We start from the raw sequence: 16635 nt of genomic DNA, 5'->3' as shown, positions 1-16635 counted from the left end.
AACTAAACTAGACTTTTTTTTTTCAAAATCAACACTGACATCAGGTGTGCAGTGTGCAGTCGCGCGTGTGCGAGTGTGTATATACACACACATACACATCAGCCAAACCATGGCTGGGTAGCTCAACAGACCATGGTCAAAAAGGGCTTCACACACACACCGAAAAGCAAGCAAAGATTTCTTCACAATACAAGCATGTCAGTTCTGAAGTGTGAACAATAACTGGGTACACTTGTCTCTGCCAGGGACGTCCCCCCCCCCCCCCACCCCCTGCATCCTATTAGCAAAGATTCAACCAAATAACCTGGAGGAGAAAACGATTGATGGAACGTGATTACCACAACAGAAATGATGCTTTTCTACATTCTCGGTGCACTTTCACAAACAATATATGGCAAACGCAATTTTCCTGACTTGACGGTTTGTACAATAGAATGCCAAGCGTGTCTCCAGACAGTGATGGCGGCTGCCTCCAAAATGTTGATAAATATGCGGGTGACGTGACAATTTCCATTGTGCAAACACAAAAGCCCGTTCCTAATATGGAAATTCTGCACACAAGGCGTAATAAATCAAGCATGTCTCCCACCCCCCCCCCCCCTTTCTGCATTCAATGTTTAGTCTGAGAGAATGTTGTATTTTCCACTGCTAGGAATTAGCGCTCTGTGCAAGGTGAGGCCGCCCTTTTTCATGGAACGTTTACAATCGTCTCAATTCACGAATGTATCCCATGCTGTTATTCACGTTACGTACTGTATTGTATGGCTCAATGCACGCATGTACCTGCACAAAGATACTGTATGTAAAGATGGATGAACAGATGGGCATGTGTCTAGACAGATGGATCAATTAACAGATAATTATGTAGACCTGTAGAAAGGAGACAATATTAGGTAAGAGATAAACTAATTTCTTATACGAAAGTACACAGAAGGTTAGATATTATCGCTTAAGTGTGTGTATGTGTGTGTGTGTGTGTGTGTGTGTGTGTGTGTGTGTGTGTGTGTGTGTGTGTGTGTGTGTGTGTGTGTGTGTGTGTGTGTGTGTGTGTGTGTGTGTGTGTGTGTGTCTACTAGTCACTCACATTAGAATTCACTGGCAAAAAAAAAGAGGGCAGGAAACGGTCTGGGACAGAGAGTCTGATAAAGATGAAAGGAGGGAGAGGGAAATAGTGTGTGTGTGTGTGTGTGTGTGTGTGTGTGTGTGTGTGTGTGTGTGTGTGTGTGTGTGTGTGTGTGTGTGTGTGTGTGTGTGTGTGTGTGTGTGTGTGTGTGTGTGTGTGTGTGTGTGTGTGTGTGTGTGTGTGTGTGTGTGTGCGCTTGTGTGTGTGTGTACACATGCGGGTGTTCATTACCTCTGCATGCCTCAAGCTGGCCCGTTAGAACTTTCCGGATCTCAGACACCCACATAGTTTTCACATCCATAGAGGAAGCCTGTAGATGGATACACGATATACAAATCACACAAATGCACAAACACACACACACACACAGACAGACATAAAATAAATCAAACTCAACACCTACACTGAACAGCGCCACGTTATTCTCGCTCACATGTATGAGTTCAGTTGGTCAGCTTTGTGGTGCAACACTGCCCTCCAGAGGATATGAGTAGAAGTGGTCCCTGTGACTTTGTGACCTACTGTATTGGGTTCATGTAATGTTTTTTCTCATATATATATATATATATATATATATATATATATATATGACAAAAAACATTACATGAACCATTACATCAGGAACACTCACGTCAAAGTAGATTTAACCATTTATTGCAACAAATGGAATACAGTTAAGCAGGCAGCGATACAAGCAGAGACCTAGTGAATGCAAAGCCGTATTTAAAGGAACCTCTTTGTGAAGGTGTGAGCTGTGATTGGAGTATGAATGTGTGACGTAATGACCAGCAGAGCTGTCAATGGGGAATAGGAGGCTATATGTTCACATCAACTGACTATTGACAGCCGATTACAGCTGAGGCGTGCAAGACTTCCGTGTCCTGCATGAACTAACGCTATGCTTCATGCATATGCATTGTTCCTGATATTCTCTATTATGGTATGTTGTCTGAAATTGTTTAGTAGGGAATAACACCTGTTTATACCGTGTTATTTGAATACTTATTTATTTGTCAAAGTATACTACAGTAGATGGAATCTATGGAGGCAAGAACAAGCAGGACATACAGTATCTCAGTGATTCTCAAACCTTTTCATTTCAAGGACCCCCAGTTTTATACGATATTTATGATCTCTGGGACCCCAATCTACGCTGTAAAACCCTGTGTTAATTTAACTCTTAAAAGTATACAAATGCAACAGAAAATGGTTCCAGTTATACACTCTCTTGAGTTACAGGGTCCATTTGGTTCCCAACTATCTATCATTTCATTTAAGCCGGGGATTCCCTGGGACCCTCTTCAAGGAGCCTTGGGGGTGGGGGCAGACATTAAGAACCAATGCAGTACCTGGATGATGTAGACCTCTTCTCGACCGTTGTACCACACTTCAAACTTCTTGATGTCTCCTTTAATGGTCTCTGTGATCCCCACAGCACTCATCTGGAAACGGATGGAGATGCAGTGATAATTAACTGATTCATTCGCGGGTCGATCTGGGTACAGTTTTACACTCTCAGAAACTCTGATTATCACTGTAGAATTTACCGTGAAGGCTTAAGCCATTCAATCCGGGAACGCATCTCTGTCATTTTAGATTTCATTGGTTATTCAAAAATATCAGATCTACAAGCTCATAGCGCGGCACCGAGTGCTGCGCTATGAGCTTGTAGATCTGCTATTTTTTTTTTAAATCGTGAATATATATCTTTATTTTTAAAGCGAACATTTGTAACTCAAATCTTTGCTTCTGGGGGTCCCTGGAACAACATATTTTACAAATGTTCGCTTTAATAAATACATATTCAAAGATTTGCACAAATTCTCACGGTTTAAAAACAATTGCAGATCTACAAGCTCATAGGGTGGCACTCGGTGCCGTGCTATGAGCTTGTATATCTGCTATTTGTATATTTATATCTGCCCAAAGAACTCAAAGAACTTTGACAAAAAAAGGATCTCTAGAACTAGATGAGGAACATGAAGAACCATTCACTAGATCAAATGGTTCTTTAGTAGTTGATGGTTCTTTGTGGAACCATAGCCTTTTAAAGAACCCCTTAAGAACCATTATTTTTCTGTGTGTACAAAATGCCTTTCATCTTTTGACTTCTTTCTTTCGCTACTTTTTCCACTTCCACCCTCATCACTATGCCAGAGGTTTCGTCTATGCAGCTGTATCTGTTTACACAGAGATACGGCATGTCAGCAAGACACTGTCGGAAAAGAGAAGCCTTTGTTTATTTGCCATGAGAAACAGCTAATGCCGTTAGCCACCGATAATGCTTTTAGTTTGACTTAAACTGTGACACTACGGTGCGGCTGTAGAACTCAGCTTGTCACAAGGGATGATCTGTTTGTTTGCTTGTTCGTCATTTAGCTTGCGTTTTCTCCCCCATCTCGTTCTCCAGTAAGGCCCATCAATGTCATGCATTTCTTCAGTGACTCAAAACACTGCAGCAAAGTTCATAAACGCAGCCTGAAAAGAGCGCCTGGCTCCATTTGTCCCTCTATACACCCAACAATGTACTTGTTATCTCAAAAGCTGTTTAATCAACCGTTTCTGCATTACCCTAAACCTCAACATCATCACTGTATCGGTGACGATGTTGAGAAAAAATGGTAAGGGGTATAAGGAAATGATTGATTAAACAGCCTTTGAGAATTTGACGGGAAGTTGTGAATATACGTAGATGACAGGGCTTACAGTCCTGTCATCTATATTCACAACTTCCCGTTTCCTGCAGAGAGAGAGAGAGAGAGAGAGAGAGAGAGAGAGAGAGAGAGAGAGAGAGAGAGAGAGTGTGTGTGTTGTTTTGGAGATAAGATGAAAAGAATAATAACAGGGTTCCCTTGGGTAATAATCACTGGTTCTTGTTGATCTACTTTGTTGATGTACACTTTTAAACACGCACGCACGCACGCACGCACGCACGCACGCACGCACGCACGTTGTGACTGACCTTCAGAGAGTGCTTGAAGCTGTAAGAGGGGGTCTTCTCGTGCCCGTCTGTGGTCTCTTCTCGTTTCTTACAGAACAGCAGCATCTTGTTGTACAGGAAAAGGTGTCTCTGCATGGGCTTAAACCTCGCCAGGTCCTTCACCTGAAGTCACCATGTCACCCAATTAATTAATGTATCTATCAGTCATTCAATCTACAGTATGTGCTCATCTAAGTATCCTTTTTCATCCATCTATCCACATTGTGCTTCACAAATGAAGTGATAATGAAAGCCTTTTACAGTTCAGTATAGATGTGGCAGATAGTATTACCTTGCTGTGGCCTTTCTTATGGTCCGTCCACACGTTGAAAGATCCCTGCATCAGCAGCTTCCCCAGCTCACTCAGATTTCCCTGTTGGAACACACAGCATGTCATCCATGTTAGCTCCACAGCCCTGCTTCATCATGTCTATGTAGTTCATGTCTACAGTACACTTTCTTTATCTGTTTTTAAGTCTGCTAAATGCCTAAATTGTAGCGAAGACCAAATAACAGTTTAGATTCAGAGAGGTTTCCCCTAAGTGGGAAAACAAGCCAAGAAACAAACAAAGAGACAGCTAACAACTGCTACCCCAAATAGTTTTTTTTTTGGATCACTGGTAAACCAAATCATCAGGCAGGACTACTACATTAGCACACACAATGAGAGAGAAAGGTCCACTACAAAACACACCCTCATATAAACACATGAAGATACAACCTGTATTTTCATATATCATATGAAAATACGGGATGTCAGAATGTACACACACTCAAATTGAAAAAACAAACATGACAGTATAAACATAAACTAGGCCCAGTGACCCAGACCATCAAAGATGACAAAATGCTCTTTCATCATCATCCGGAATGGCACTGCTCAGCCTTCAGGGCATCCTGTGATCCTATCAGTTTGCTGACAGTTTCAAGGCAAGTTTATTTAACTGAAACAATCAGACTAAACAAAACTTCAGATATGTGTCGTTGACTAAAGATATCGCCAAATAAGCTTGATAATGCAAGATAAATTCACTTGCTAAGTAGATAATTTTTTCCCCAGCATTTCGGCACACTGTCATTTCAATTACACCCAAAGACTAAACTGACAGATTCCTTTTTAGATAGTCACACACCCAAACCTCTAATTTAATTATTGCGACTAATTAAATGCCTGATATACACACTTTGATGGGTTAAAAACTTCATCTTTCCACTGACCAAAGAGACTCATACATAGCCCTGATGCAGATTGCTCTTTTTGGTGGCATGGAACAGTTTCAAACAGCATGCTCTGTGACCCTGATATCTGTCTTGAAACCGAGTGGTATCTTCCTTTCAATGGTAGATATGTCAGTGAGTGTTATACCTATATCTACAATTGAGCAGAATAGTGCAGGGTGAGCCTTTTTGGTCAAACGCGGAGAAATGTGAGAAATCAAGACAAAAACATCCATTCATATCGTCCACCCTCGAATCGAGCTCAGGTTTGCTGATTGTGAACCAAAACAAATCACAATTCAGAGGGGTTATGAATTTACACTGGAATGACCTTGGAAGGATATCAATGGTAAAGGTGTGTTACCTGTTTAGACTGCTGACAACAGTTTTGAGAATGAGTTTGGGAAAAGACGCCATGAGACAAAAAACGTATTATTAAAAACTATTTTTTTCGTCGTGTCGAAAGAGCAACTGTGCAGAGTGGTAGACCAATCCTACATGAAGTGGGATTGAGGCAATCCAATTTTTGACATAGGCCGTGCCAGATACAGGAGTTGAATGTACTGTAGAGTGGTCACATAATGTGTAACATAATCTTCCCGTCAAACTCACATTCGCTCTATTATATGGAAGGGGATTGCACCCATTTCACAAAAGGGCGGTTAGTGCCCCTCCCCTTTCTGGCAGTTAGTGCCCCTAACTGCCAGAAAGGGGATGTTGTAATCCACTGCACTTTGGATTACAACACCATTTCCTGTGTTTCATGAAACTGGAAGGGGATTGCACCCATTTCACAAAAGGGCGGTTAGTGCCCCTCCCCTTTCTGGCAGTTAGTGCCCCTCCCTCTGGTGCATGAACCACTGTTTTCACGTGTTCTTTTGTCCAGCAACTGGCATTTTATCATTTCAATGATGCATGCTTTTGTAAACGTATCACCCAGGCATTTCTCGCTGCTCTCTATAACCAGCATCGGGCCCAGCGGCATCAGTCCTCTAGGCAACGATGAATACCTTGGTACCTCTCTCTTTGTCTCTCTCCGTCTCTCAGAGTTATCAGAGTACTTGGAGGCCAGTACTATTATGTCATCTCCATACTGTATTTGGGTATATTATCAGCACGCACGCACACTCACACACACTTTACAGATGAATAGATATACTGACCTCAAAGCCAGTGATGGCTATCTGGTGCATGGAGTCGTTGACCGACTTAACAATGTCCAGCATGGTGGCCAGAGCCTCCTCCAGTTCAACTGATCCCTCTCCCTTACTGCACTTTAACATCTCCTGGAGACAGGAAGAGAAGGGAATAATAATACATTTGTGTATGAGGTTAGTGCTGTGGGCTTTATCAGACAACAACATGCTTAGTATACTGTGCTCACATCAAAAGGGGAAAAGTGGCCAGCTCAGACAACTGGCTTTTCAGTAATTATCTCGACTAGCTTCAAAATAAATCATCTTTAATCTTTTGGCTGTCCCAAAAGATGTTTTCATTTATTCAATTCTTTATAGAATTGCCTTATTCCTCATGATCTAGTATTGTAAACTTATTTGTTGCCGTCTGAAATAGCAGTGATACGGTCTAGTTCCTATCATCAATTAGTGGTTTTCTCTAGCTTCACCCCAGGGCTACAGTGTGACAGCTTCGCTCGCATTTGCTATAAAATAATTATTGTGTGCAAATATTGATGCACTTGCACACATGCAATCCGTTGGATTTACATTAGTAAGGGCAAGGGAGAGTACTAGATCGTATACGTTCAGCTCCTTGTTAACAAACTAGTTGGACAGAAACCACTTTAGCATGCATACTGTAGATAGATATCATTAGACTCAGATAATACTGGTTTGAACAGACCAATTTGTAAGTGAGTGAGTGGTTGTGGTTGTGGTTGGTTGAGTGAGAGTGAGAGTGGGTGACTGACTTAGTGTAAGAGGAAGTGATAGTGTGCGTGTCCGTGTGCGTGTGTGTGTGTGTGTGTCCGTGTGCGTGTGCGTGTGCGTGTGTGTGTGTGTGTGTGTGTGTGTGTGTGTGTGTTCCCATGATATGCTGGACTTTTCATGTTCACAAATTTGTTGATTGAGCAGGCCAAGTTGAAAAAATAAACATGGAGGGGGGGCTTGGATATTGTTGCTGAACTTTGCTTTTGAAAGGTGCAATAAAATAAAGTGAATTATTGCTATATCATTATCATTACAAGTCTTGCTGTTTGTTGATCAGCAGATGATCAGCTGATAAGTTTAATAAAAATCTCTCAGCTGACATGTTTCGGCTGAATATGCATGGAAAACCTCTGACAGCTTGCAGTTTGCGCTCAGAATAGTCAGTATTGAACTGGTCTGCTAACCCTGTTGTGAACATAATCACCACCACACCACCAGCTCCTTGTGCTTTGTTCATCACTTATGAAGTACTAACTTATCTGTACTATATTCAATGCGACACGTTGTAAGTTTGCACAGTAGATCAGCCATGTTCGGCATTCGACATTGTAGTGCGAACAAAATGAGGGTACAGGCTGCTGCGCGCCCTGCCTTGGGCTCCCCTGCATGCTCACATAGATGTGTAGCAGGTTCTGCTCTGTAGTAGCCTACCTGTGTTACAAGTAAAAGTCCGGAATTCAAAATGTACTCGAGTAAAAGTACAAAAGTATTGGTATAAAAATGTACTTAAAGTACCAAAAGTAGAAAGTACTCATTATACAGAATGGCCCATTTCAAGTTTTCAAATGTATGATTTTTTTTTTTTAATAGCAGATCTACAAGCTCACAATGCGTCGTGAGCTTGTAGATCGGCTATTTTCAAATGGCCAAAATGTATATAGGGCTGAAGTGGCTGAAGTTTTCAAATAATTGCAGTCAAGTAAAAGTACAATATTTGGATCCAGGATGTAGTGGAGTAGAAGTTAAAGTACTGGAAAAAGGAAATACTCAAGTAAAGTACAGATATCTCAAGTAGAGTACTTAAGTAAATATACTTAGTTACTTTCCACCACTGCTTGCATGCTTGCGTGGACAAGCAGGGAGCTTCCAGAACAAAACCTTGTTGTCAAACATAACTATACTATTACTACTACTATTGTGGTGTGATGAACCTTCACGAAAACACAGTCAAATCTGGACAATTCATCCAAATCTGAGAGTGTAGAGATTGACCCCAAGAGGTTAAAAATGTACATGTGTTAAATTAACACTTAGGAAGTTGCTGTGTAAGATAAACCCTCTGCTTTCAGGAGGCTAAGTATGCAGTGTAAGTAACGGCAGATACTTGCCTTGAGCATTAGCTGGTACTTGGTGATTCTCTGCACAGGCTTCAGGAGGTAGGCATCCAGAGACAGCTTGTGGTCCAGCTTCTTCTGGCACTCCTGTGGTCATAAACACCACACGTATTGCAAAGACATTGTTAAAGCTGCAACCCAGAAGTGTGAATAAAATATATATTTTAACCAACATTTTGTATGGCAGAGTATGTAATACAATATAACTAATGCATGTGCAGTGGTTGGAGGTGGTTCTATTGAGAGGTCAGGTACTGTGGTATTGCCCGAATCTCACAGGGCAAGCAAGTCTTTCTATCTTAGCTCAGTGGTAGCAATGTTGTCTCCCGCATGGGAGACCTGCAGGGTTCGGAATCACAAGGAAGGACATAAATCTTATGGATTGCAGCTTTAAATACACACAGTATTTGGTTAGTCTGAAGCTTTCTTCCTTTCTTTCTTTCCAGATTATTGAATGCTAACAGATGTTGATTCAAAAACTCTAGTGCAGAGATTCTTTCTCCTTCAGATTCTTGTGGTTCCTCGTGGTTTTCACAGAACCTCATACGGTGGATGTGTGCTTGTGGGAGCCTGTGGTTGTGTTGGTGTTTTACCTGGAAGAAGAGACTGTCTCCACACTGTCTCCAGAGTACTTCAGATCGCGGTTTATTCTGACAGTACTTCTCATAGACCTGCAGTTCCTCTTTCTGACAAACACAAACGGAGGTGCTTAATACACACAGGAGAACTGAAACATTACAAACACAATCCTGTTACAGTCAGCTACTCCCATGCTACACCCAAAAACTCCTCAGTGTTATTTTATCCATTTGTAACTCGGTGACAACTGTACGCTCTTGGGAGTTAAATTAACTTTCTAGAACGGATAGTCCCAATCGTTGATTCTCATTGGCTGGTTTCTGTTTAGCAGACGTGATAAAACACACTATAATCTTCTCCTTAGATCAGCTTGTATCAATCACAGGCGCGTTATTTGTTTCTACAGTGTTCCAGCGTATCTGTAGCTGAATGAGGTAAGGGGAGCGCCTGTTTTCCTTACAAGCCCCGGGCTTCTAAGCACCGCCCGTGTAGGACGGAGAGTGACTGAGGGGCGTCGGGCAGGGCTTGTAAGGAAAACAAGCGCTCCCCATCCCTTGCAAACCATATCTGTGCTGGAGTCTCGGTCGCTATGCTAAGCAGCTAGGCTAGCAGTTTACGCGTGAAGTTCACAGACGTAGTAGCTAAATCTGGCGTTAAAGAATTGTGAATTTCTATCGAATATCGTAGTTACAATGAGATTGGGCAGTTAAGTTGTTTCTCTGTGTGTTTGTTTGGGAAAAGTTGACGTCTAGCACACAGCCATCTCAATGGACTGGCTGAGTAAACAGGCAGGGAGTGTAAACTGCTCAGTGCAAATCGCTCTGGATTAAGAGCGTCTGCTAAATGCCTAAATTGTAATTGTAAATTGGAGTGGCACTAGTCTCTCAGGACGTTGCTCTTACTGGTTTGTAGAAGTTGTTCTTGTAGTGAATCATTATTAAGAACCGTTTTAATTGGGACGTGTGTATGATTTTTCATGTTGCCATATTAGTAACCATTTTAGAAAATCAATAAGCCACACGAGGTCTCAATTTACCTCCATTTTATAATGGCTGAGAGGGTCGGAGGAACTCGGCTGCGCCTCGTGTCTACCTACTGTACGCCCCTCAGCCATTATAAAATACACGGTAAACTGCGACCTTTAGTGGCTTATAGCTTCAGTAAATTCACAGTGTTGCTCACCCTCTTCAGGAAGCAGGTCCCCACCAGCTCTGGTTTCTCTGCACAATTCTCCAGCTCCTTCAAAAATGTCCTGTGGATGCAAATGAAATAGAAACAACAATATTTCATTTACAAATACCTTGATTTGCATTTGACAATAATGTTCTTTATCAACCCATTCAATCCGGGAATGCATCCGTGTCATTCTAGATTTTAGCAATAACCATTATTCTATGCTTTGGCTATTCAAAAATACCAGATCTACAAGCTCATAGTGCGGCACCGAGTGCCGCGCTATGAGCTTGTGGATCTACTATCTTTTAGAAAAATCATGAAAATGTGTGCAAATCTTTGAATATATATACATTTTTAAAGCGAACATTTGTAACTCAAATCTTTGCTTCTGGGGGTCCCTGGAACTAAATATTTTGAGATGGGGGGGGGGGTCCACGGCCAAATACATATCATTTTGGGGGTCCTTGACATGAAAAGATGTGAGCACCACTGATACGTTTTTCAGAAAACTGTTAGGATTTAGAAGACGTATATAGATGCATAGATGGGTTAAATTCACCTCAACTCTCCACACATTTTCAGTATAGATAGACCGATGCAATCAGTCAAGAGAAGACTATTTGCAGCACATGGACACATGTGATGTCTCAATGTGCTCATTCATCGCCACTGCCCTGAGTGATTAAGTTGTCATAGATTATGTGGTCACGATCCTTCTAAAACTAGGCTGAATGCACATGGCACGTTGCTATGTGTGCTGTGCACATCTAAGTATCTGCACGTGTGTGTGTGCATACATGAATGTGCCGTTTGTGTATGTATGAGACCAAGTTCACTACGGACACACGGGCGTGCGCGCACACACACACACACACACACACACACACACACACACACACACACACACGGTAACCCTACACCAGCTACTGTATGAACGGTGATCGTAAGGCAGCCATGATACATGACCTACATGCATTGTCCCCACAGAACAATAGTTTTCACAGGACGTTGATGCCTGGGAACCATGTAGAGATGATGTGCTGTATATCGTATGTTGCGGTCAGGACCTGCATGCAATGTACTACCTAAAGGACAATGCTTATAGGAGGCTGTTGCCTTGGATATAATGACAACACACTGCCTTGGAGATATAAAGCCGATACGCTGCACTGTATAATATATGATGTCCGCTGTACAAAACAATGTACTGTATTATGTATGATGTGTCTCGTCTGTGGGGATCTCTCCCCAGTTGCTACTATGAAGTGGAGGTTTAGGTCTAGAAATTGATAGATTGGCTGGTGATTTGTAGCGGCAGGACAACTCATGGGACCGCAGCTTTAATACAACAATAGTATCACCATGCCTGGTCCAAAGAGAGTTCTGGTTATTTTCTCATTGCTGTCTAGACCTGAATAATTGATAAGACTATCCTTTGGGATTCCTACTATCCTGTGCCAACTAGAGGAAACCAAATTCATAGGAGTGTCACTCACTGAAAATAACAGATTGTCAAGCTAACAATGTGACACGATGCATACTAATACCTTGAGTACTCAGAATGTACTGTACAAAGAATGTCACATTTCAAATCAGTCAATGTTATTATTCCAGCAGTAAGTAAATAGCCTTGGGAACGGTTTCCAAAGCCATGTGGCCCATAGGGCAGGAGGAGCCTATCTCCTGTTTCTGCAGCATCAGACAGCTTGATGTACAAGCAGTGGTGGGAAAAGTACTCACATTCTTTACTTAAGTAAAAGTACCAATACTGCAATACAGAAATACTCTGTACTACAAGTAAAAGTCCAGAATTCAAAATTTACTTGAGTGAAAGTATAAAAGTATTGGCATCAAAATGTACTTAAAGTACCAAAAGCAAAAGTACTAAAATATTTGAAAATAGCAGATCTACAAGCTTGTAGATCGGCTATTTTCAAATAGCCTATGTGTAAAATAGGGCTAAAGTGGTTAAAGGTAGGGTAAGTGATATTTTTTGGTTAAAACAAAAAGTATTTTGTTAAAAGGTTCAAATACTATATTCTGATAGTAATCATTGCTATAGAGTGTTTTTTCAGTAACAGATGTCTCCCTGTCTCTCCAGCTCTTTAATAAACAGAAAATTCCAGTTCCAATTTTGTCTGCTCATTTCTTAGTGCCATCACTTCCAATTTCACTTGTTTAATCTATATCCTGATTGAGTTCTCTGTCCTGGTTGAAAACTGAAACTGAAACGAAAATGCATTTTCTGTTTAATAAAGAGGTGGAGAGACAAGGAGACTCCTTTTACTGAACAAACACTCTATAGCAATGAGTGAGTACTATCAGAATATAGAGCTATTTAACACTTATTTTAACCAATGCAAATCACTTACCCTACCTTTAATGTATGTTTCATAATATCATAATTTATATCTGAAAAGTAACTAGTAACTAAAGTTTTCAAATAATTGTAGTGGACTAAAAGTGCAATATTTGCCTCTGAGATGTAGCGGAGTAGAAGTAAAAGTATTGGAAATTGTAAATACTCAAGTAAAGTACAAATACCTCAAAATTGTACTTAAGTACAGTACTTAAGTAAATGCACTTAGTTACTTTACACCACTGTGTACAAGTGCATCCCCCAGCCATGATGTACAAGTACACCCCCTGGACATGATGCTATAGTACGTCGCAGGGCCAGGGAGGCATTGGATTCCTTTTTTATAGTCTTTGATTGAACCCTGGACTCCCAATCTCAGGGCAGACACACTCTCTAAACCACAAGGCTACTGAGCTAGTTTGCACCAGCTGCAGCTTGGTAAAACTAAATAATAAAACTGTGTAGATATACTTAAAGGGATAGTTCACCCAAAAAATGCCTTATTTTCAATCAATGACACGCCCCATTAAACCTTGAATTCATGGCGATTTTTTGGTTTTTGTCGCATTCTTAAGCCAATAATTTGATAACGGGTGGTAGGAGACTCAACGGAGCATTTTTTAGTCTCCTACCGGAAGGAGGTTGTCATAATAAAATCTCCATGAATTCAAGGCTCCATGGAGTGAGTAATGGATAGAAAACAAGTCATTTTGAGGGGTGAACTATCCCTTTAAGTCTGACACACTCGGCTGGAAAACAGATAGCCGCATTATTACATCTTGAACACACACATTTTAACCCCTTATCTAATCAGGCAAGCTGGGAGATACAGTAGGAGAGTATTTACTGGTGGTGGGAAGGGTTACACACATACAAAAAAAAAGGGTATTTGTAGTGATCCCCACGGGGCATTCCTAACTATTAGGAGCAGTGGGCAGCAGACCAGTGGTGGAAAAAAGTACTCACATTTGTTACTTAAGTAAAAGTATCAATACTGCAATGTAGAAATACTCAGTTACAAGTAAAAGTCCGTAATTCAAAATGTACTTGAAAAAGTACAAAAGTATTGGTATCAAAATGTACAAAAGTAAAAGTACCCATTATGCAGAATGTCCCATTTCACAAGTTTTCAAAATGTATGAAAGGGTATAAAATTTGAAAATAGCCGATCTACAAGCTCACAATGCGTCGCAACGCATTGTGAGCTATTTTCAAATGGCCGAAATGTACATAGGGCTGAAGTGGTTAATGTATGTTTAGTAATAATAATCTAAATCTACAATTAACTAGTAACTAAGGTTTTCAAATAATTGTAGTGGAGTAAAAGTACAATATTTGCCTCTGAGATGTAGTGGAGTAGAAGTAGAAGTATGGATAATTGGAAATACTCCAGTAAAATAAAAGTACCTAAAAATTGTACTTAAGTACAGTACTTAGAGTAAATGTACTTAGTTACTTTCCACCACTGGTGCAGACCCATGGGGCCCTCAGCCACTCAGTGAGGCTTTCAGTGTCTTGCTCAGGGACACTTCGACCCGAAAGCAGGGAGGAGCGGCAGATTGAACCGAGGACCTTCCTTCCGGTTCCCAGACGGCTTGCTCCGCCTCCTGAGACACTGCTGCCCCACATTCTACCATTCACACGGGTTTGAGTCACCGCTTTTACTGTTGACCACCAGTGGGTGTAAAGTAACTAAGTATATTTACTCAAGTACTGCACTTAAGTACACTTTTGAGTATTTCCAATTTTCGGTACTTATACTTCTACTCCACTACACCTCAGAGGCAGATATTGTACTTTTACAATACAATTATTTGAAAACTTTAGTTACTAGTTACTTTGAAAATATAAATTATTACATTATAAAACATACATTAACCACTTTAGCCCTATTTTATACCTAGGCTATTTGAAAATAGCTGATCTACAAGCTCACAACAGTTGTAGATCTGCTATTTTCAAACATTTTGAGTACTTTTGGTACTTTAAGTACATTCTGATACCAATACTTTTGTCTTACGATGGTGACCTGCAACGAAAACAGCAGATGTACAAGCTCACAACGTGTCACATCGCGACACGTTGTGAGCTTGTAGATCGGCTATTTCTTTTGCTGACATGGCCCAAATGATGATGACGTTCTGATTCCAATAAAATTCCCAAGAAGAAAAAATGTCATGGAAAGAAAATCACTGACATGGTCATTCCTGAAAGGATCAGATTGATGACGCTGGAGAATTACAATCAGCAGACCTCCTCTGATCTTGTTCAAGAGAAGTCCTCAGGCATTAGTTAAGGATCATCGGGGCGAATAGACTTCAATGCATTCCTTCATACAGATCATTCATTTCTGTCTGCAAAAAGTCACAAAGTCGAGTTGCGACATGAAACTCTTTGACAGCTGAATGTTTAACCCCTTGGGGGAAATTCTTAAAGCCTGAGACCCCGCGTCTTGTCTGTCCTCTAATCCTGACATCAATCTCATTAATAGTGTATCTGTAAGACAGTATGTGTGCAATAAGTCCCATACTTATTGTGGAACTCATAGATCTCTGGCAGGTTTCCAAACAGCACGTCTCTCTTGTTCTCCAGCGAGGGGGGGATGAGATGGCTGAGCTCAGAGTTATCCAGCTCTGCAAAGTAACCCTGGGGAGAGAGAGAGAGAGAGAGAGAGAAGAGGGGTGTGTGAGATAAGCAGTGGTGTAAAGTAACCAAGTACATTATTTACTCAAGTACTGTACTTAAGTACAATTTGGAGGTATTTTCTTTTACTTTACTGTATTATTGCTTCTACTCCACTACATCTCAAGAGGCAAATATTGTACTTTTACTCCACTACAATTACTTGAAAGACTTAGACGAGTAGATTTTGATTATTATTGCAAAACATATATTAACCACTTCAACCATATACTGTATATATTTCCTCCATTTGAAAATAGCCGATCTACAAGCTTGCAATGCGACGCATTGTGAGCGACGCAGGGCGGCACGGCGCAAGATAAGAGAAACAGCCAAAAGGGAGAGTTAGGGGAATAATGGCAAATGTAGGCTTCGTCGTACAATGGCATCACGGACCGAAAACAGCCGATCTATAAGCTTACAACGCGTCACATCTGCGCCGCGTTGTGAGCTTATAGATCGCGATGCGACGTGTTGTGAGCTTGTAGATCTGCTATTTTCAAACATTTTAGTACTTTTACTTTTGGTACTTTAAGTATATTTTGATGCCAATACTTTTGAACTTTCACTCAAGTAACATTTTGAACACAGGCCTTTTACTTGTAACAGAGTATTTTTATATTGTGGTATTGCTACTTTTACTTAAGTAAAATATCCAAGTACTTCTTCCACCACTGAACCTGGCGTCAGAGAGAGAAAGAACAGGAGGAGAGGCTTAGGAGAGAGAGAGCGGGGCGGGGTGGAGGAAAAGCGCAAGGGGGTGAAGAAAACAGGTGGAGAGATGATAGAGAACGAGGGGCTGGAGAAATGTGGGACAGTGAATTGAAAAGGAAGGCACATACCAGACTTCAGTCATAAATAAAACAGCCAGACAGCAAAAAAAACAGTCTCACTAATCATTCCAATGCCTGGGTTTTGGTCTTGAAAAACTGTCTAGCGGCTCTAACGCTCTGTTATATAAACTCAATAGACCCCGGTGTGAAAAAGACAGGAACCTGTAGGCAATAAGCGTGAATTATAGAGTAATATACACTGATGGTGCACTACTCCCCATTTCCTGGTGATCAATACATGAAAATGCATCTATTTAGCAGGTGTGCTGTCAGTTAAACCTTTGTGTGGCCTCATAACCCAATAGACAATTGGTATGCATATTCAACCCACCCAGGAATATTGGGTTCAAATTAAGTTCACATATTGTGAGGAATTAGAATTTGTGGTGATGTGCGATGCAGGGG

At 41.0% G+C, this 16635-nt stretch overlaps 1 protein-coding gene across 6 annotated transcripts in view; it reads right to left on the bottom strand.

The window, feature by feature from the left end:
• mcf2l2 (MCF.2 cell line derived transforming sequence-like 2) overlaps positions 1 to 16635 on the bottom strand; it is a gene marked incomplete at its 3' end in the record, with an annotated part of 129764 nt that overhangs the window by 31680 nt on the left and 81449 nt on the right. For all 6 annotated transcript variants that reach the window (XM_080431966.1, XM_080431964.1, XM_080431963.1 and 3 more), the window contains exons 17-25: positions 15246 to 15361; positions 10363 to 10432; positions 9195 to 9287; positions 8596 to 8688; positions 6485 to 6607; positions 4396 to 4476; positions 4086 to 4226; positions 2473 to 2565; positions 1355 to 1433 (exon numbers count right to left, since the gene is read on the bottom strand). In XM_080431966.1, coding sequence (XP_080288092.1) covers positions 1355 to 1433; positions 2473 to 2565; positions 4086 to 4226; positions 4396 to 4476; positions 6485 to 6607; positions 8596 to 8688; positions 9195 to 9287; positions 10363 to 10432; positions 15246 to 15361 — 889 coding nt within the window. The remainder of the gene's footprint in view (positions 1 to 1354; positions 1434 to 2472; positions 2566 to 4085; positions 4227 to 4395; positions 4477 to 6484; positions 6608 to 8595; positions 8689 to 9194; positions 9288 to 10362; positions 10433 to 15245; positions 15362 to 16635) is intronic.

This window comes from Gymnoscopelus braueri (assembly GCF_963280865.1).
Source record: "Gymnoscopelus braueri genome assembly, chromosome: 6".
NCBI classification, from domain to species: Eukaryota; Metazoa; Chordata; class Actinopteri; order Myctophiformes; family Myctophidae; genus Gymnoscopelus; species Gymnoscopelus braueri.
The sequence above is the reverse complement of the archived record's forward strand: the minus strand, read 5'-3'. Positions and strand labels throughout refer to the sequence as shown.